The following is a 22168-nucleotide window of genomic DNA, read 5'->3' on the forward strand; positions in this document are numbered from 1 at the left end:
TTTGCCTCTCTCTAGCTCCGAATGGCTCTGAGCCTGCAGAAACGCCGGGTCCAGAATAGAAGAGAACTACTTCTGCCACAACCTCTAATTCACTGTTGTGAAAGTGAATGTAGTCAATGGACGCACGCGCCTGCGGAGGCTTTCTTTGTCATACAGCATTTTTTAGTCTGTTAGTGCAGCTCTAGTTGAGCACTGCCATCACTTCCCCTAGTTTAACTGGGTCACTCTTCTTATTGGACGCTGTTGCCTGATATAGCCTGATACATTAAATATGATATATATCATTTTAAAATGAATAATATCAGGGCTGTAATTAGGCAGAGGAGACGTTTTCATGTCGGGCATGAACGCTGTGTCTGCGGTAATAACGTCCCTCGCCTTGGAGGACACGTGGCCTTGGAGTGAACCGACTGAATGAGGACTCTGTGTTGCCTGTGGACGGATAACGGGTCAGCACAGAATAAGCATCATTGTGTGTTTCTTTTAATTGCTGTGTTGGCCACTGCTGTAAACTCACATGAGCAAAGCATGTGTATAATAAGTCGGTATCTCCCAACGACCGGGTATGTGTGGTGCAGGGCCGTACGGAGACCTTTTGAGGGGCAGGGGCTCTGACTGCTCCCCTGTACGGATTATGACATCAGACGATGATAGATAGCACGATGACGCTCTGAAATTCACAGTTCTGCAGGGAAGGGAGACCGCCATTGTTTATGATTAGTCAATTCTTTAAAGCAGCGGTTGGTACTTAGGGCGCACTCCCACTGTGCGTCCGTCCCGTGCCCCGTGCTTTAGGGTCCTTGTCCCCCCCTCCAGGCCCGCTTGTACTCACACTACCTGGGCCTCGGAGAATGCTTCTTGCTGCCTATACGTCATCACGCCGTAACACGTCACACGCATTGATGACGTCATGGCGATGCGTGTGGCTTTACACGCGCACACGAACACACACACACACACACACACACACAGGCTCCACTGAGGTGCGCGTCTCTCTCTCTCTCTCTCTCTCTGTCTCTCTCTCTCTCTCTCTCTCTCTCTCTCTCTCTGTCTCTCTCTCTCTCTCTCTCTCTCTCTCTCTCAGGGATAAGGAGTGCTATGCGTAAATGAACAAACAGAATAATATTTACATTTCCAAACAGAATCAATTTGTGGCGCTTGTGTTGGGAAACACTGATACGGGTCTTCACCTCTGTGAGAACAAGCGCTGCATAATGTCTTTGAAGTCATAATCCACTGCATGAGTATAGCAACAAATCTGCATTTTACGACTTTAAGACCTGTCAAAGGGAAATAAGCTGCTGCGGCACACCTCTCCAAAGTTGGACTCGGGTGGGCTGTGTTCAACAATTACAACGGTAACTTCATACATCACTTTACGCAGTGATTTGCCAGGTGAAGGTACAGTAAGAGCAAGAGCAGTATCTGAACTCATCTCCGTCTTTCTCTTTCATGCTTCGAACCGCCTGGCAACCAGACAAATCTGCTGAGCTCATGTTTTATGTGCTCTGGCAGATACGTCTGGCCCCTTTCCCATTCAGACATTTTACGTTTTTTAACACACAAGAAATCAGAAATACTTTAATAATCTCCGGGGGGATATTAGAGCTATAATTTCAGCATTCAGTGGGCATTGGATTCAATTAATCTGTACATAAACATGTTTGAAGATAAATGGTTCAAAAGTCATAAGACAAAAGTAACCTGCAACTCTCAAGGTGCATTTTGGAAGGAAACCATGTGTGAAGAGATTAAGAAGTTTAGAGACTGGGTCAGTTATAGATGAATGACAAGAATGGGATGGTATTTTGTTTTTAGCTCTGATTTACACCTCAGAAAGGACTTTTGAGGTTCATGGATATTGTAGAGTTAAGAGTATAACTAAGGGCGCACTCACACTGTCCATCCGTACCGTGCCCAAACAGGTTTCACGGGTAAAGTCTAGTTCGTTTGACCAGTGTGAGTGCAACCATACCATGCCTATGAGTGCCCCGCTTGCCGTCCACGGCCCGTTTGGGAGAGGTGGGCTTTAGTAAAGCACGTTTGCACATGTACGAGCACGAGCGTGCGCACGTGTACGAGCACGAGGCCTACGGCGGTTCTGAGGTCATTTCCTGTGCGCCTGTTGGGACGTAGAAAAAAGAAGGAGGGACCATGCGCGGACATTTAAAACAATGGCGGTGAAAGGTTCACGTTGGTGTGATGCGGAGGTGGAGTGTTTACTGCAGATTTGGTCGATGAAAAGATTCAAAAACAGTCGACAAGACGCACAAAACCTCCGAGGTCTACGGAAAGATCTGGAAACAAAGCCACGCATCGCCATGACGTCATCAATGCGTGTGACGTGTGACGTGTTACGGCGTGATGACGTATGGACAGCAAGAAGCATTCTCCGAGGCCCAGGTAGTGTGAGTACAAACGGGCCTGGAGGGGGGGACAAGGACCCTAAAGCCCGGGGCACGGGGCGGACGCACAGTGGGAGTGCGCCCTTACAGAAAAACTCAAGTGTCAAATAATTTAAGCTGATGGTCAAATGAAAGATCTCAATTCACTTTGAATTATCCAACAATCTCCTGCGTTTCTTTGTTCTGTAGCTTTAAGGATGGAAGTCGGAGAAGTCTTTAAAAAGTCAGGAGTAAATGCTCCCTCCATGGCGAGTTGACAGCCACGCAGAGTGACTCATTAACGCTAATGTACTGGGAACTAAAGCCGCCGGTGTGCTTCATCAGAACTGCGCGTTTAATGGTTGAACAGCTTCAGGAACCTGACATTCAGAACATTAACACCCACTTTGCCAGGAGAGTTAGCAGGGTTCGGACTTCTTCCTCACCCCTTTCCTTCCATTACACACACATAACACTTCAAAGAGAGTCAGACAGTGTGTGCCATTGTCTCCGTATTTAATGACATCATGTCTCTCCCTCTCTATGACAGCCAACCTATCACCCTGGCTTCAAGTGAGGCCGCACAAAATGTGGTTTCTAATGTTGTTAGACGGCTCAAATGAAACATAACCCATGTAAATGACCTTTAAAATGGCACAGCATATTCCAAATATGTGTTGGTTTGATAGCTATTTGTTTCATAAGTAATATTTTCAAATTACTTTTTTAGGTTGGTGCTTTTATTTTGATAGAGTCTGACAGGAAAAGAGATGAAGTTGCAGGAAGTTAAGTGCACGTCAAACAGGTCTGGTAATAAATTTGTTTAGCACCTGGCTGATAAGGGCACAAGGTTTGTCATGGTTACGTTTTAACGCGGTGCTTAATGCTTAATGTGTTGCGTCGCTTTATACCGGTGTATTTTAAGCTAGCAATGGCGCTGTTTTGGCGTGATGCAGGGCATGTATGGTCTGAGAGGGACAGTTATTGCAGTAAAGTGCGTGCTAGCATTTACTTTTGTGCACATTATTAACAATTTTCTGAGGTGAAAGCTGCGAAATGACGGCTCGTACACGTGCGCACGCTCGTGCTCGTACACGTGCGCAAGCTCGTGCTCGTACATGTGCAAACGTGCTTTATGACAGCCAACCTATCACAGCGGAGGCCGTACAAAATATCTCTGAACGCATTTGATTTGTGTTGTTACACAGCTCAAATGAAACATAATCCATGTAAATGACCTTTAAAATGGCACAGCATATTCCAAATATGTGTTGGTTCGATAGCTATTTGTTTCATAAGTAATATTATCAAATGAGTTTTTACTGTTATATCCTGTTTTTAGGTTGGTGTGTTCATTTTTAATACTGTAACGCTGGATATTGATCTTTCATACGTAGATTACCTCAGCTGCTTTGTGCTTTACCTGGAACCTTCACTTTGCTAACCTTCTCTTCTGTTGGGCTGCTCTGACAGACGTGTGAACAGTCAGATAAGTGTGTGTGGCTCCTGTGGATTCTTCTGTATTTCACACCCTGCCCTGAAACAATAACACTGAGGGCGCACTCCCACTGTGCCTCCTTCCCGTGCCCCGTGCTTTAGGGTCCTTGAGGGGGGGCCTCCAGGCCCGTTTGTACTCACACTACCTGGGCCTCGGTGAATGCTTCTTGCTGCCTATACGTCATCACGCTGTAACACTTCACACGCATTGATGACGTCATGGCGATGCGTGGCTTTGTTTCCAAATCTTTCCGTAGACCTCTGAGTTTTTGTGCGTCTTGTCGACTGTTTTTGAATCTTTTCATCGACCAAATCTGCAGTAAACACTCCACCTCCGCATCACACCAACGTGAACCTTTCACCGCCATTGTTTGAAATGTCCGTGCATGGTCCCTCCTTCTTTTTTCTACGTCCCAACAGGCGCACAGGAAATGACCTCAGAGCCGCCGTAGGCCTCGTGCTCGCACACGTGCACACGCTCGTGCTCGTACATGTGCAAACGTGCTTTACAAAAGCCCACCTCTCCCAAACGGGCTGTGGCCGGCAAGCGGGGCACTCCTAGGCGTGGTGCGGTGTGAGTGCACCCTAACAGAAAACTATTTAGAACTTACTTCCTCTTAGAGACTGATGACCTGTCGAAGCAGCTCTCCATCATCCCTCCTCAAACACAAAATGGGGGACTTTTTATGTCCCATCAAAAAGCTGTTGTGCCGCCCTAATTGTGATAGATCTGGGAGCGCTGTGGGACGAGGGTCATCCATCACACATGTAGTCAGTGCAGAGACCAAGTCTCAAGCACAGAGTACTTAATATTGTACAGAAGATGCTGCATGTACGTGGAGGAGGCAGGGTTGCTTTTTGAAATGTACTCCACCTTTCCACCCTGTCTCCCTCCACTCACACCACAACAGCGACCTCTCTGAACTGTCAAAGCACCAGAACGGCTTTTTCCCCACCTCCATAGCTCGTCTCTGTCCGTCACTCTCCTTCTCTGCTGCTGAAACTCTGATCCATGCCTTCATAAGATCCAGAATTAACTACCGCAACAGCGTTCTCTATGGTTCATCAGCCAAGCTCAAATAATTCAGTACATCCAGAACTCTGCTGCTCGTCTGCCCACCCGTTCCCGCTCCTGTGAGCATATAGACGATCGCCTGTCCTCCAGAAACTCCACTGGCTCCCCGTCCGACAACGAAAACACTTCAAAGTCCACAACCAGGCCCCCTTCTACCTCACAGACCTGCTCCACCACCACACTCCTTCCTGCAGCCTTCGTTCCTCTGATGCCAACCTCCTGTCTCCACCACTAAGGACCGAGCATCAGGGGCGTAATGATACGTGTTTGTGCTTGAATCCAATGTGCAAATTGTTGCTAATGATTCAATAGTTATTTCTGTTACAAATCTATTTAATATCGATGTCACAAGTTAGGGACAACTTGCCAAGCACCTGTCAATGTAGTTGAATCGTAGGAATATAAACTGTACATCGCTGTAGTGGATGAATCGTTACGCTACCAAGCACCATCCCTGGGTCGACAGAGCCTTCTTTATGGCCGGCCCCTCCCTCAAAATGTCACAATACAGAGTCTCATCTTCAACCTCTTGTCCCTGTCGGGGTCGCGGGGGGGCTGGAGCCGATCCCAGCTGACATCGGGCGTGAGGGGGGGTCCACCCTGGACAGGACGCCAGTCCATCACAGGGCACATAGAGACAAACAGAGACAGACAACCATTCACACCTACGGGTGATTTAGAGTCATCAATGAACCGAACACCTGCACGTCTTTGGACTGTGGGAGGAAACCGGAGAACCCGGAGAAAACCCACGCAGACACGGGGACAACATGCAAACTCCACACAGAAGGGCCCCAGCCGGGATTCAAACCAGGAACCCTCTTGCTGTGAGGTGACAGTGCTCACCACCACACCCTACCCTGTCACCCTACTTGCCATTTGTTCTATTTAATAATACTTATACAGTTTTATACCTGGCCAATAAAGGATGCATTCAGGTACCTTTCACATCCTCCTAATTGTGTGTCTGGATGGTAGACTAACAATATTTCAGAGAACAAAGTATTAATACTTATACTATTTATAAATATATGAAGTATATACCCTGGTTCTTGTTGTTGTGACCTGCCTTTATTTAAAGTGCCAAATCATAACAAAAGTTATCTCGAGACAATTTGCATATAGAGTAGGTCTAGACCACTCTATTACTTATTTATGATTTAAAGAGACCCAACAATTCTCTATTCAGCGAGGCTGAAATCTTCTGCGAGTTCAATGGTTACGTTAAGTTCCTTCACTGTGGTTTATGATTTATTTACATGAATAAAAATGTTTCAACAGCACCTCCCCCCTCTCCTCTTTACGTATCTCACCCTACGTGTTGTTTCCTGAGAGGTATTGAATAATTTAACGGTTCATAAGACGTCAAAAATAACTCATTATTTTCAGGCTTTTTGATGATTAACTTTGAAACAAAGGAATAAAAATAAAATATGTATTACTTTATTAAATGTCGACTTCCAGTGTGCTAAGACCTTTAAATATGTATTTGCTAAATATTCTGTATTGTGGGTGACCCGGTGGTGTGGTGGTTAGCACTGTCGCCTCACAGCAAGAGGGTTCCTGGTTTGAATCTCAGCTGGGGCCCTTCTGTGTGGAGTTAGCATGTTGTCCCCGTGTCTGCGTGGGTTTTCTCCGGGTTCTCCGGTTTCCTCCCACAGTCCAAAGACGTGCAGGTGTTCGGTTCATTGATGACTCTAAATCACCCGTAGGTGTGAATGGTTGTCTGTTCGTCTCTATGTGTCCTGTGATAGACTGGCGTCCTGTCCAGGGTGGACCCCGCCTCACGCCCGGTGTCAGCTGGGATCGGCTCCAGCCCCCCACGACCCCGACAGGGACAAGAGGTTGAAAGCCCCTGTGTCTGTACCACTGCTGTACCAACATGTTTCTTTAAATAACCAAGGCACTTCAACAAAACCCTTTATTTTGTGAAACGACAGCGAACGTTGTGTCAGAAGAGCAGATTTCAACAACAACGATTATGAACAAATGTAAAAGCACATTAATTATAAGTTGTGTACAGAAACGTTCCCGTGCTTTGTCCCTTTTACTCTCTGTTGAAATGGTGTTTTTGGGGACTGCAGTATCTTTAGGCCCGAGGCGCTGAGCGTGCCAACAGCCTACTTAGTGCACTGGAACCATCTGCGGGGGACTGCATCCCTTCTCCCTGTGGATGGGAAAGGCTAATGATTGCAGTAAGAGGCCTGGTGGAGCCGGCGCCAGCAGCTCTTCAGCTGAGTCAGATACCATTCGAGGTCAGACGCTGCGAAAATTCATTCACTCAACTTCAATAACAATTGATTTCCAAAAACACTGATTAACTGCTAAACGCTGCGGCCACTGTGAAATATCTGAACTGTTTAGTTTGAGGTTTAAACGTCAGGGATGGAGCTGAGACCAGGCTCTTGATCAGCCTTTGAGGTGATTATAAGATAATGTGGAATGTATGTACGGATGTATGTGGGGCGGCAGTTCTTGACTGGTGGCTGGAGAGGTGCCAGTTCTTCTCCTGGGCACTGGCACGAGGTGCTGTTGAGCAAGGCTGAACCCCCAACTCCTCGGGGCGCTGGTCACTGGCAGCCCCCTCGCTCTAACATCTCTCCATTAATTGCATGTATAGGTGCGCACGCTCGTGCTCGTACACGTGCACATACACTCTACAAAAGCCTGCCTTCCTCCCACAGTCCAAAGACGTGCAGGTGTTGGGTTCATTGATGACTCTAAATCACCCGTAGGTGTGAATGGTTGTCTGTCTCTGTTCGTCTCTATGTGTCCTGTGATAGACTGGCGTCCTGTCCAGGGTGGACCCCGCCTCACGCCCGATGTCAGCTGGGATCGGCTCCAGCCCCCCGTGACCCCGACGGGGACAAGAGGCTGAAGATGAATGAATGAATGAAAGACTGCATCTCCTTCAGTGTTGGTTTTAGACCGGCCCGGTCGGCTCTGGAGAAGTGAAGTGAACCCCGTTTTCTTTGGGAGCGTGTTGATTTACAGCGCGTGTTGTTGAAAAGTCTGGCAGCGTGAAGGATACCCTGCACAGACCTCTTACTTGTGCTCAGCCGACAATGCAGCGAGCCAATTCATCACGTCTGCGTGGGGGACAGTGCGGGGCAGGTTATCGGAGCTGGAGTGGGGTTAATGAACAGTGAGCAGCCTCACGCCTGACAGGGATACAAATGATGAAGGTGTAGAAAGACTGCTTGTTAAAGAGCCGTGTTTAAGGGTCCGTCCCTCCTCATTCTCTACTCTGATCGACCGCGGCAGCTTTAACTCAACCTTGTTTAACTATAGAGGACTCTAACAGGAAAAATGAGATTATATGTACATGAATTAACATTACATTAAGTCTTCCACGGTGTTTGCCAGCTGGTGTCTTTATCAGAGCTTCACTGAAAACAGCTGCTGAGGGAAATGTTGATGACTGAACCGCAGCAATGCTGTGACTGGGGATGTGCATTTTAAATTAACACTGTTCGATAATCACTGGGAATTATTGACTCCTCTTCGACTAGTCCCCCACACACTTGCAAGCTTGCACACACACACACAAACACACACACTCTCTTCACTAGTATCATTTTTGTGGATAGTTTTTCAAGCCTTTTATTACATAGGACAGACAGGAAATGGGGTAAGAGAGAGAGGGTGGGAGACATGCATCTGGGTCCCATCGCTACCTTACAATGAGCACTAACCGGAAAAGTCACAGCAGGTTACATGACAATGCTAGCAACACAGTGCTAACATTAGTCAACAGTTATTGGCTGGGATGGTATTCTCAGCAACTCACTATGAAAGACAGATTCAAGCTTCAACCACAGACTGTATAAAAAATGGACGTAGCCTCTCCGTCGGGGTCCGTTCTCTCAACATGATCCAATCGTACCTTTGACTCCGCCTCATTTCTTCTTACCAAAAAAGGGCATGTATGTGACGTTGGGGGGAGGGAGATACATCAATCTGGCTGATGTTTACCGAATTAGCAACATTAGCACCACCACCCGGGAGCTAGGCTAACAGAACACGCTACTAGATAATCAGGAGTGGGAGTCAAGGTTAAGATTATTTTCTGGGACCGGGACCATTTCCCGTGTCTCTAGCAGAGATTAAACCGGCTCAGCGAGTCAAGTGCAGCCAGAATTTGTAATCTAGAATTTAAACTGATATTCAACACAGTCCCATGCCCATAGACTGTAAAACATAGACCCTCAATTCAATTCAATTCAATTTTATTTATAGTTCCAAATCATAACAAAATCATAAGTGATCTCAGGACACTTTACAGAGTAGGTAAAGACCACACTCTATGACTGATTTATGATTTACACAGACCCAACAATTCCTCTGTCCAGTGGCGTGGAAAACCTTCACTATAACAGACAGGAACGTCAGACAGACCCAGCTCTGTGGAGGACGCACATCTGTCTCAAGGCCCGAATCCTCCCGGTGCTCCAGATTAGCATCTAGTGCATGTGCCAGCGATAGCAGGCTAACAGGTTCTGTTCCTAAACCATCTCTTGGTTCAAGTCAATCGAAGAACAAACCATCTTGTCATTCATGGTAACACCACCACGCGAATGACCGCAGTCCAGGTCGAGATGATGAGTTAGCATGCTAATGATGCTAATCCTGACAACTAGCCTCCGAGGAGAAGTGAGGGCCAGAGGTTAGCTGTTACGCCCCTAATTATTCATAAACTTAACCTCCAATGAAATAAAAACTAGCCCCTCCCCCTCAGTGTTGTCATGGAGATCTGAGCTAAACACACAGACTAGAATGTTCTTTTGTCCTTAAACAGGTTTAATGATGCTGTGTAAACGGCCTGTTTAACATGGGACTCAATGAGAAACTGCTCTGTTATGAAACCTGCCCCTAGTGGACACTCAGAGAACTGCAGTTTGGACACTTCCTGATTGGATCAACCAAGTCTCTGTGTGGGGGGCTTGGCTTCAACACATAAATCACGTTGTAACAGTAAAACCATGCACCTCAGAACTTTTTGACGGCTGTATTAACGTCGTTCTTTGCCTCTTTCTCGTGTTTCTGCAGCGGCGGTCCATCTCACAGATCCTCCCATCCAGTGTGTGATGGAACATCTCAACCCTTTCACTCAGCACACTTAGTCCTCTGGTGATAAAGAAGCCCAGAAACACTTAATTATGGCCATACACAACGCAGTGGCACACACACTGAACATCCATTAACACTGCAGGGACAGCCATCCATAAACATCATACTCATCTGTGCGAGTGTGATTTTAACTCGGTATATGGACAGAATTTGAAGCAGTCAGGGTTTCTGCACAGACATGTGGCTTCTGTGGTCTGAAGTCTTGTCTGGGGGTTTCAGGGTCACTGATCAGGGGAAGTAGTCATGCACATCCAGGGGCGAGTCTAGGATTACGGGGGATCCGGGGCTGAGCCCAGAGGGAGGACAGATGTATGCGCAAAGTTCTGGATTTTGGATTTTTATTATTTTTATCTAGACGAAGGTGTCCTGACAGCTGATCTGTATGGCATGGCAATACACAGTAACAGACACACACGCCCACACACACACACACGCCCACACACACACACACACACACACACACACACACACACACACACACACACACACACACACACACACACACACACGCCCACACAATGCAGTCAGTGACTCTGGGTTTTATTTGATCAATTCTTCCTTCACTTACGAGCGTTGTAGCGTTGATGTTGTTGTTCACTTTCATTGCGTTTGCTGCTGTTACAACTGACGCTAATGGAAACCAACGACCAAAACTATAAAACTAGAACTTTATCTGTCCGCAACTTGTCGCACACCGAGCGTTAATCTAAAACATCTGTTCCGACATTTGCGTTGCGTTGCGCTGCCGCAGAGAACACATTCTTATGTCGCTACGTCCTTGAGGCATCAACACAGAATCAGAGAGGAGGACACACTTCTCCACAGGGCAGACTATGAACGCAGGTTACCTTCCCACTACTGCTGCCCCTCTGTTGGACTCCGGTACTGCAGGAAGGCTACACTTCAGACTGCTGTCAGGGGAGGAAGACTGAGGGCGCACTCACACTGTGCGTCCGTCTCGTGTCCCGTGATGACGTCATGGCGATGCGTCGCTTTGTTCACAAATCTTTCCGTAGACCTCAGAGTTTTTGTGCGTCTTGTCGACTGTTTTTGAATCTTTTCATCGACCAAATCTGCAGTAAACACTCCACCTCCGCATCACACCAACGTGAACCTTTCGCCGCCATTGTTTGAAATGTCCGCGCATGGTCCCTCCTTCTTTTTTCTATGTCCCAACAGGCGAACAGGAAATGACCTCAGAACCGCCGTAGGCCTCGTGCTCGTACACGTGCGCACGTGCTTTACTAAAGCCCACCTCTCCCAAACGGGCCGTGGACGGCAAGCGTGCCGCTCCTAGATGCGGTACAGTTGCACTCACACTGGTCAAACGAACTAGACTTTAGCCGTGAAACGTGCTTGGGCACGGTTGGATGGAGATTTTTCCCACTACTTTAAACATTCAGGACTTTGGCAAAAGCATCCGGGGCTTGAGCCTGAAGTAGCCATGCCCTAACCCCGCCACTGTGCATCTGTGGCATTCTGTCTGACAGAAAAACAGTGATAAGCGAGACTTCAAAAATCACATAAAACACTAAATAACAGCTGCAGATTCCAGACACCTTCTAAATCTGGCCCTAACTATGAGAGTGATACAGAGTATTGTCTTGGTTTCTGGGAAAATTAAACCCCAATGGCAGACGGAGAATAAGAAAGACAATCTCCAAACATTGTGGCACATTGCCCCGATGTCTCCAGGGATCGTCCTGCAGCAGAAGCATCTTATCTCTGACCCCTGCTGCAGCTGCCTCCTCGGCCATGTGTCACGCTGTAATGCCCCTCGGTGAGTCACTGTGCCCTTTCATTACATGTGGACAGAACGAACAGACGGGGGGGGACAGTGAAAGGAGCGGGCACAGAAAAATGCCAAAAAGCGAACGGCTTTAAAGTCTCAGCAGCATCGATGCAGACAGGCGGTTGTGTCAGCACTTGTTTTCAGATAAACATCCCACTGAGTAAAAATAGTTCAAAGATACGTCTCCGGATCCTTTGTCTTTCAGCCTCATTGTTAAGAAATGTGGGAGACAAAGAACAATGTGTCTGTGTCGGATTAGACACGTTTAAAAAAGGCAAATAAAAAGTCCGTCCCTGCTCAAAGAGCTGCTCTTACATCAGCACCTGATTTTGTTTTAGCCTTTTGATTTATACTTGTGTGTGTATCATGTTTAGTTATTAGTTATTGTAGTTGTGTAGTTTTAGTCGACTCTAGTCAAAAATAAAAGAAGAAGAAGTCCTTTATTTGTCCCGCAATGGGGAAATTCAATTTTCACTCTATTATTAATTTTCATTTTACACAAAGGCCTGAAACACACACACGCACAGGGGGGGCTGCCAGTGACTGCCCCGAGAAGTTGGGGGTTCGGTGCCTTGCTAAACAGCACCTCAGGAGATGAACTGGTACCTCTGCAGCCACCAGTCCACGCTCCATTCATGGTCCACACAGGGACTCGAACCAGCGACCCTCCGGTTCCCAACCAAGTCTGAGCAAGGACTGTGGTCCTGCCGCCCCACAAAGGCAGTGGTGGGAAATAAAGACAGTGTTTATCCCACTGGTAATCTCTATGAACAGCTTCTGATTAGAAATACAGAATCCGTAGCAACGGGACAATGGCCGCCGCTCGTAAGAAGAAGGCTTGGTCTGGATAGCCGCTGGCTACACCAGAAAGCCTGAAATATTGACCGTTTACACCCAGAGGCTAAATTGTTTTGTTGTTTTTTTTACCTTTATTTATTCAGGGGGAGAAACACTGAGAGCACTGCTCTCTTTTCCAGGAACACTCTGATCACTTTCACACAGTTACACATTCACACCTGGAGGATGGCCAGTACAGCCGCAGTCTGCTCTGCAGGCCACTGAGCAGCTCAGGTTATGGGCCTTGCTCAAGCCGGGCAAATTAACCGGATTGAACCGGCGACCCTCCAGTCACAAGCTTGCATCTCTAACCTTTAGGCCCACTAGCAACTAGCGACTAATCTAGCTATTTTTACTGGTGTTATTGAAGACTTGTGGTTGTGTTTGGAGACTCTGATGTAAAAATGCTTTAGTTACTGTCCTCAATGAGCAGCGGGTGCTGCCGTGAGCGCCTCCCCCGTCTCAAAGCACCCACAGACCGTCAGTCTCACAGGAGTCCCAGATGCAGTCAGAGCAGAGAGGAGACCCACCCCACTCCGAATATGAATCCTGCATGGGCATAGCCGACACTGATCCCGCCCTGGCTCACAGAGCGGGATGTATATGGATGAAAAGTAGAGCTAGGTTACAGTAGCAGTAGCACATAACAGTCTCTGATTAAATGTGATATTCTAACATTTAACAATACAGGACAAAGTCTTTTTATGTAATGTGGGTCTAGACAAAGCATTGGCCAAGCAAGTCATGACGTTATTTTGAGAAGTGACGCCTATTTCAATGGCAAAAGTAAAAAACAAACAAACCAAGAATCAACAGAAGATTAGATTAGATACACTTATCTACACATTATCCTTGGAGGGAGATTTGTCTTGGACTCCAATGCTGTCACATAAAGAAGAAAGTTCATTTGTAGTTCCAAAAACATTCATGGTGTTTCCTTACTCACTTTTTGTCTCTCCCACAACGTTATTCCTGTCTTCACACAAGCCCCCACCACAGCAACTTCCTGTTTGATCCAATCAGGAAGTGCCATAAACTGCAGTTCTCCGAGTGTAGGGGCAGGTTTCATAACAGAGCAGTTTCTCATTGAGCCCCATGTTAAACAGGCCGTTTACACAGCATCATTAAACCTGTTTAAGGACAAAAGAACATTCTAGTCTGTGTGTTTAGATCAGATCTCCATGACAACACTGAGGGGGAGGGGCTAGTTTTTATTTTATTGGAGGTTAAAGTTTATGAATAATTAGGGGCGTGGCCTCTTGAGTGACAGCTAGCCTCTGGCCCTCACTTCTCCTCGGAGGTAAATGTCAGCCAGATGGACGTATGCCCCTCCCCCCAACGTCACATACATGCCCTTTTTTGGTCGGAGGAAAAAAGGCGGAGTCAAAGTCGAGGACGATTAGATCAAGTTCAGAGAACGGACCTTCATGGGTAGGCTATGTCCATTTTTGATACAGTCTATGCTCCTACGGTGTACATTGCAATTACATGCAATTGGCAAATTACGCAAATTAGGCGATGACATCATTTAGCGACTTTTAGGACCGCCAATAGCTACTTTCCTTACTGAGGACTTGGCAACACGGAGATAACCTATGGGATCCGAGATTGCTCCTGTTAGTAACTCCAGTGCTGTTCAATAGAGCGTGCTCACTTAGCATTAGCAAACATCTACAGTAATTAATTTAAGACCGCATTATAACAGTACTTAATTAATATGTCCACTCGTCCATACTTACCGTATTTTTCGGATTAAAAGTCGCTCCGGAGTAAAAGTCTCACCGGCCGAAAATGCAGAATAAAGAAGGAAAAAAACAAATATAAGTCGCATTTTTGGGGGAAATTTATTTGATAAAATCGAACACCAAGAATAGACTTGCTCAACTCCACCAACTCAACGGTACGGAAGTAGCAGCTAGCATCTGTTTTTTTACAACGCACTTTTGCCATGACCCGCCCCCGCCGGATTCTGATTGGTTGACGTGTGTGTGTGACGATTGCTGATATATGCCGAGTCTCTTACGTGACTGAGATAAATAATAGCCCGGGCTATTGTTTGATATTTTACAGTAATGTGTTAATAACTTCACACATAAGTCGCTCCAGAGTAGAAGTCGCACCCGCGGCCAAACTATCAAAAAAACTGCCACTTGGAAACCCGAAAAATACGGTAAATCATTGTTTGATTTCCATTGAAAATTGTATGTTTCATCACGGTTTTTGTTTTCAAATGTTACTTTTATTTAGGAGCTGGATCTCCTCCATATACAGTAAGACCTGCGTGACCCTCTTCCTCTCTGTCCTGGTGTGTTTGCTGTGTTTCTGCAGGCGTCCATGTGAGTCACAGCGATAGTCAGCGCTGCGGCCTCAAAGACTCTGTTAATTCTCTTCCTCTCATGAGACAATTAAGTGATGTGACAACAAATGCACAAGGCAACGGAGCTTCAGTGGTTTACGTAGCAAAAGTGAAAGGAGTTATAAATAAGAACTAAAGGAGAAACTATGAAAGGGTTCAACACTGCGCTGACTGACGGGAGGGCATTGATACATAAATAAATATTATATAAAACTCCTGGATCAATGATAACAAATAACAGTCAAATGGTGGAAAAGGATTGTGGGTCTGTGTGGTAGCCTGGACCGGCCCACTATGTTCTATCAGTCTGTTGTCGCGCGCAACATCTTCTTCTGTGGTGTCCTGGGGCGCTGGCATCAAAGCAAAAGACGCGAACACACTGAATAAACTCATAAAGAAGGCCGGGTCTGCTGTTGGCTCTAAGCTCGTCCCCCTGGAGGAGGTGGTGGAGCACAGGATGCTAAACTGCTGGTGATCATTGACGATGTCTCTCATCCCCTCCATGAAACCCTGGACGAGCTTCATAGCAGCTTCAGCAGCAGACTCATCCAACCTCGCTGCTTAAAGAACGCCACAGGAAACAGTTCCTACCTGCTGCTTAAAGAACGCCACAGGAAACAGTTCCTACCTGCTGTTTAAAGAACGCCACAGGAAACAGTTCCTACCTGCTGCCGTCAGACTCTACGACGCTGCACAGCAACGCTCAGGAAACACACTCACACTACCCAAAGTGACCTATCACTGAAATGCACCTTTCTCTCTCTTGCACATTTAAATCCACATAGCATATTGTAATATAGTGTTTATCTGCGATACTGTACTTTTATTTTATCTTATTTTTAGTACTTCTGATTGCTCTGTACCGCTGCTACGATGACCTCATTTCCCCTCGGGGATAAATAAAGTTATCCATCCATCCATCCATCTATCTATCTATCTATCTATCTATCTATCTATCTATCTATCTATCTATCTATCTATCTATCTATCTATCTATCTATCTATCTATCTATCTATCTATCTATCTATCTATCTATCTATCTATCTATCTATCTATCTATCTATCTATCTATCTATCTATCTATCTATCTATCTATCTATCTATCCATCTATCCATCCATCCATCCATCCATCCATCCACCCGCACACCCACCCACCTACCTACCTACCTATCGATCTATCTATCTATGCATCTATCTATCATCTATCTATCTATCTATCCATCTGAGAGAGGATCTGATGTCCAGTAGACATTTTCATTGGCAAACAGTGGGGTGGTGACAGGGCATGGAGTCACACAGCACTTAGCAAATTTCCTTTTTAGCATTTGAAGTTTTCTCCTGATCTCTCTCTGACCTTGAAATAAGTTCTTGTCATATTTGCTGAAACTGTGACGGCACAATGAGACACAATTCAATTCAATTCAGTTTTATTTACAGTGCCAAATCATAACAAGAGTTATCTCAGGACACTTTACAGAGCAGGTAAAGACCACACTCTATGACTTATTCATGATTTACAGAGACCCAACAATTCCCCCGTAGAGTACGGTGGCGTTGAAAACCTTCACTATAACAGACAGGAACATCAGACAGACCCAGCTCTGTGGAGGACGCACATCTGTCTGCACCGGAGAGAGGAAGAGAAGGAGAGAGAGAGAGAAAAGACAGACACACTTCCAGTAACTATAATAATATCTATAGTAATGTGAATATGACTTATATGTTATTAATACAGCAGAACAGTAGAAACAAGCACAGCTAAGGTGATAGATTATAACAGCAGCAGGAAGCGTCATGCAGGACCATGGCAGCAGGCACCACCACCATCAGCAGAGACCTACACACAGGACCACGGCAGCAGGCACCACCACCATCAGCAGAGACCTGCACACAGGACCAGGGCAGCAGGCACCACCACCATCAGCAGAGACCTACACACAGGACCACAGCAGCAGGCACCACCACCATCAGCAGAGACCTGCACACAGGACCACGGCAGCAGGCACCACCACCATCAGCAGAGACCTACACACAGGACCAGGGCAGCAGGCACCACCACCATCAGCAGAGACCTGAGAGACGACAAAACACAAACAACTCCAGGAAGAAGTGAATTAGTAACATGCACTGAGGAGACATAAATGATACAGACAGAGAGGAGAGAAGCTCAGAGGATCAGGAACAGGATCATCCCCCGGCAGACTCGGCCTACAGCAACAGACTTACATAGCTAAGGGCTCGTAAGCCCTAGCTGTAAGCTTTATCAAAGAGGAAAGTTTTAAGTGTACTCTTAAATATGGGGACAGTGTCTGCCTCCAGAATAACACTTGGGAGTCGGTTCCACAGGAGAGGAGCTTGGTAGCTGAAGGCTCTGCCTCCATTTCTGCTTTTGGAGACTCTACGAACGACGAGTAACGGCCACCACGCTGAACTATTACAAAAAGGCTGTCAATGTCAGCGACTCTGTTACTGCATGCCTATTCCCCACAAAGCGTTTCCAGAAACATATTTGAGTGAACTCTTTAGCTGTGAAAGGAGAGAGTTTGACAATTTGATCTGAAAGGGTTGTTTTAGGTCAGTCGCGGTGGAATCTTGCAGATGCCTTTAGGAGCACCCAGGCAGCAGCAAGTGGAGTGAGAGGAACAACATTTAGCTAGTTAGTTTAATTAGCCGGCCTCTCGTCCCCTCCCCGACTCACGCTCAAGGGCCAGAGAGAGAGAGAGAGAGAGAGAGAGAGAAGGCATGGTCTAGCAAGCAACAGACTTGGTCGAGAGCGAGCTCCGTTCAGTGAGGACAAGCAGTGAATCAGTAGAATAGAAGTGGAATCCAGTGGAGTTTTGGGTTTTTTCTGTTTACCATTTTGAAAAAGGCTGTGAAATGGTTCGAATCCAATGAAAGTGTTCATATTTGATATTTGAGAAGACTTCTGCTCTGCTAAGAAGGTGATGATGAAACTCAAGTGGATACCAGTTTCATAAGTGCGTCCTAAGCGGGTATAAGCAATAACACAAGCACAAGTGTGAGCAGCAGTGGGCGGCGGTGGGGCTAGAATCCAGGACTTTCCAATGACAGGGAAATTGGGAAAACAAAACAACAAAAGAAGATACTAATACCAGTGTTTTACAGCTCTTAAGGTTAAATGTTGCAAGTGAGTTGCAGCTTTGACAGTTTTTAAGCCTTTATCAGATAGGGCAGACAGGAAATGGGGTGAGAGAGAGGGGGAGACAAGCCGCAAAGGGCCACAGGTCGGAGTCGAGGGCCTTCCGCCTCTTTACATGGGACGACTGCTCTAACCACTCAACCACCGTCCGCCCCAGCAGCTTTGAACACACCCAGCATCACTGATGGCTATAGCTGGGTGTGGTCACCTGTAACCACACCCAGCTATAATATCAATCTGAGGCCATGGCTCAGCAGTGAAACCGGTGGATTGCTTTCTCGAGGTAGAGAATGAGTCTTTACCCCTTAAGTGAAGGAGTTTAAGTACCTCGGGATCTTGTTCCCGAGTGAGGGGACGATGGAGCGTGAGTTTGTCCGGAGAATCGGAGCAGCGGGGGCGGTGCTGCAGTCGCTCTACCGCACCGTTGTGACGAAAAGAGAGCTGAGGAAGACAAAGCTCTGGATCTACCGCTCAGTCCTGGTTCCTACCCTCACCTGTGGTCATGAAAGCTGGGTCAGGACCCAAAGAACCAGGTCGAGGGTACAAGCGTCTGAAATGTGTTTCCTCAGGAGGGGGTCTGGAGTCTCCCTTAGAGAGAGGGGGAGAAGTTCAGCATCCGTGAGGAACTCAGAGTAGAGCCGCTGCTCCTTTGTGTTGAAAGGAGCCAGTTGAGGTGGTTCAGGATCATCTGGTAAGGATGAACCCTGGGCGCCTTCCTAGGGAGGTGTTCCAGGCACGTCCAGCTGGGAGGAGGCCTCGGGGAAGACCCAGGACCAGGTGGAGAGATTAGATCTCCACACTGGCCTGGGAACGCCTCAGGATCCCCCAGTTAGAGCTGGTTAATGTGGCCCGGGAAAGGGAAGTTTGGGGTCCCCTGCTAAAACTGCTGCCCCCGAGACCCGACCCAGGATAAGAGGCTGAAGATGTGATGAGATGAGATGAGATTACTGCACCAGGGTGAGAAACTACTGGAGGTCAGCAGGAAGATTTCCACGAGGAGCTCCATCATTTTAAATTGACTCTGGTCAAAACACAACTAATTAAGAATTCAGGGGAAATCCCTATTGGAGTGTGAATACTCATTGTTTTGAGCTTTTCTTGCTCAAATGTGTCAAACTGTGTAAATGTTCTCTGCATTTCTGGAACCAAAATTACTAGAATTTATAATAGCACACAGCCATCGTTGAGGGCCTTATTTCTCTGCTAAAAAAAGATATGCATTGGTTTTGTTGATGGTCAAATGATTCATGTTTGTTGTCATTAAGTCTGCAGCACTTTTACAACCTCCTCCTCCTCTCATGATGCAGGTGCTGAAGGGATTTAAGAAGCTGGCCATTTCAGTGTGCTCCATGGGCCGGATCCCTGGAGGCTACATCACCAACCACGTGTACAGTTGGGTGGACCCTCAGGGCCGGAGTGTCTCCCCGCCACCTGACAGCCATGAGGCCAACCAGAGGCAAGGACCAGCCATGGAGGACAGAGTGGTAAGAACAATGCCTGTGTGATGGTGGTACAAAGAGAAAAAAAGTCCAGTATGTAAGACAGTAAAAGTAGATGTTATGTGACTTACGGCGCCCTCCCACTGTCCTTCCGTCCCGTGCCCCGTGCTTTAGGGTCCTTGTCCCCCCCCTCCAGGCCCGTTTGTACTCACACTACCTGGGCCTCGTAGAATGCTTCTTGCTGCCTTTACGTCATCACGCCGTAACACGTCACACACATTGATGACGTCATGGCGATGCATGGCTTTGTTTCCAGATCTTTCCGTAGACCTCTGAGTTTCTGTGCGTCTTGTCGACTGTTTTTGAATCTTTTCATCGACCAAATCTGCAGTAAACACTCCACCTCCGCATCACACCAACGTGAACCTTTCGCCGCCATTGTTTTAAATGTCCGCGCATGGTCCCTCCTTCTTTTTTCTATGTCCCAACAGGCGCACAGGAAATGACCTCAGAACCGCCGTAGGCCTCGTGCTCGTACACGTGCGCACGCTCGTACACGTACACGTGCAACGTACAAAAGCCCACCTCTCCCAAATGGGCCGTGGCCGACAAGTGTACCGGAACTAGGCGCGGTACGGTTGCACTCACACTGGTCAAACGAACTAGACTTTAGCCGTTAAACGTGCTTGGGCACGCGACGGATGGACAGTGAGAGTGCCCCCCTAGACTTAGACTTCTCTTATTGATCCCTTTGGGATGCCTCCCGCAAGGAAATTGAATTGTTGTTGAAAAATGAATAAAACATTTGAAGAACAGACAGAAAAAGTGCAAATTGTCACAATAATGACATTTTTCTGTGTCTGGAAGGCGTGTTCTTGTGTATCAGGAAGAGAGTCTTTGTAACAAAGGTCATCATGTTACAGGAGTCATGGGACTCTGTTACTGATTGGCTGTGGGTGTTACCCGACTGCAATTCACCTTTAGAAGTTACACAATCCCCTAACTTTAGTTTGGCTGCACTTCGTTCAGAATCCAAAGGAAGCACTTTCCTCTGAAAGCAAATGTCCTGTTGCAGGTTTGGCAGTGATCAAGTTAAAACTATTAATAATCCAGGATAAGAGTTTTAGTATTTGTTCTCCTGCTCATGTCTGACAGCAGTTCACCACTGGAATATATAATAACGTTCTCAGAGGACAGTTATCGTGACCTTTGGCGCTGTGACATTTTGGAAGACAGACTCATCTTACAACAAAGTCAGCCACCACAGGCATGACTGGCTGCTCCCCAAGAGAAGATGTACCCAAACTGAATCATCTAAATAAAGCACCTTTCTAAAAATAACCTCAGCACGAGAGAAATGTAAAACAAATCAATCTTTTGTTCATGTTATAAATGTGACAGAACTGCAGTAACTGACTTCCTGTTTCAAAACAGTGAACGAATTATGTTTTTATAACTTTAATCAAGTAGTTTTGCATTTATGTAAATATATACACACATGTGCAAACACACTGAACTCAACACCCTGCCCTACCCACACTGTACCCATCCCTTCACCCCTCCCCACCTCTGCTGGGACCAAGAGTGCACTCAGAAGGAAAGAGCAATGAAATTAGGCCAATTACCAACAATAAATGTACAGAGAGAAGAAAAACGTAAAGGATAGTAAAGGATTAAATAATCAGATAATACATAAATAACAAATTAAATTATAAATACGAAGAAGAATCCATCCATCCATCTTCCATCTTCAACCTCTTGTCCCTATCGGGGTCGCGGTGGGCTGGAGCCGATCCCAGCTGACATCGGCGTGAGGCGGGGTCCACCCTGGACAGGACGCCAGTTTATCACAGGACACATAGAGACGAACAGAGACAGACAACCATTCACACCTACGGGTGATTTAGAGTCATCAATGAACCGAACACCTGCACGTCTTTGGACTGTGGGAGGAAACCGGAGAACCCGGAGAAAACCCACGCAGACACAGGGACAACATGCAAACTCCACACAGAAGGGCCCCAGCCGGGATTGAACCAGGAACCCTCTTGCTGTGAGGGTCAATCAGGTGGCATGATAAATCACATAGAGTGCGTTGACATGCGCATCAGTAACCCCAAAATGGCCTCCCCGACGGAGTAACTCTTCTTCCGGTTCAGTAGGTGGCGCTCCACCAACACACAGCTGGACTGAATACGGCTTTTTTTCCAGTTCACCTTTGTCAAAATGACAAACGCACGACTTTTGGACAGAATTACGACAGAAACAGGTCTTCCTGGTACTGATGTTACTTGCCGTTGCAAAGTCCTCCCTCGGTTTAAAGGGAACGCTCTATTGTTGTTTTTTTCACGTTGTGTCCGGTGCCGTTGCTTCCTGGTTTATTTTATTTCCGGGTCAAAAGCCACTGCCGCGGAGTGGGGAGCACGCGCAGACGAGAAACCCGCTAATAATCCGAGAAGGGTGTTTACATGAATTGGGGACCTAAAGGAGTTCTCT

At 46.8% G+C, this 22168-nt stretch overlaps 1 protein-coding gene across 1 annotated transcript in view; it reads left to right on the forward strand.

Moving 5' to 3' along the window:
* whrnb (whirlin b) overlaps positions 1–22168 on the forward strand; it is a gene marked incomplete at both ends in the record, with an annotated part of 74057 nt that overhangs the window by 16417 nt on the left and 35472 nt on the right. The window contains one exon of the mRNA XM_083912182.1: positions 19541–19717. Within this exon, the coding sequence (XP_083768308.1) occupies positions 19541–19717 (177 nt within the window). The remainder of the gene's footprint in view (positions 1–19540; positions 19718–22168) is intronic.

The sequence above is a fragment of the Echiichthys vipera genome (assembly GCF_963691815.1).
Source record: "Echiichthys vipera genome assembly, chromosome: 4".
NCBI lineage: Eukaryota > Metazoa > Chordata > Actinopteri > Perciformes > Trachinidae > Echiichthys > Echiichthys vipera.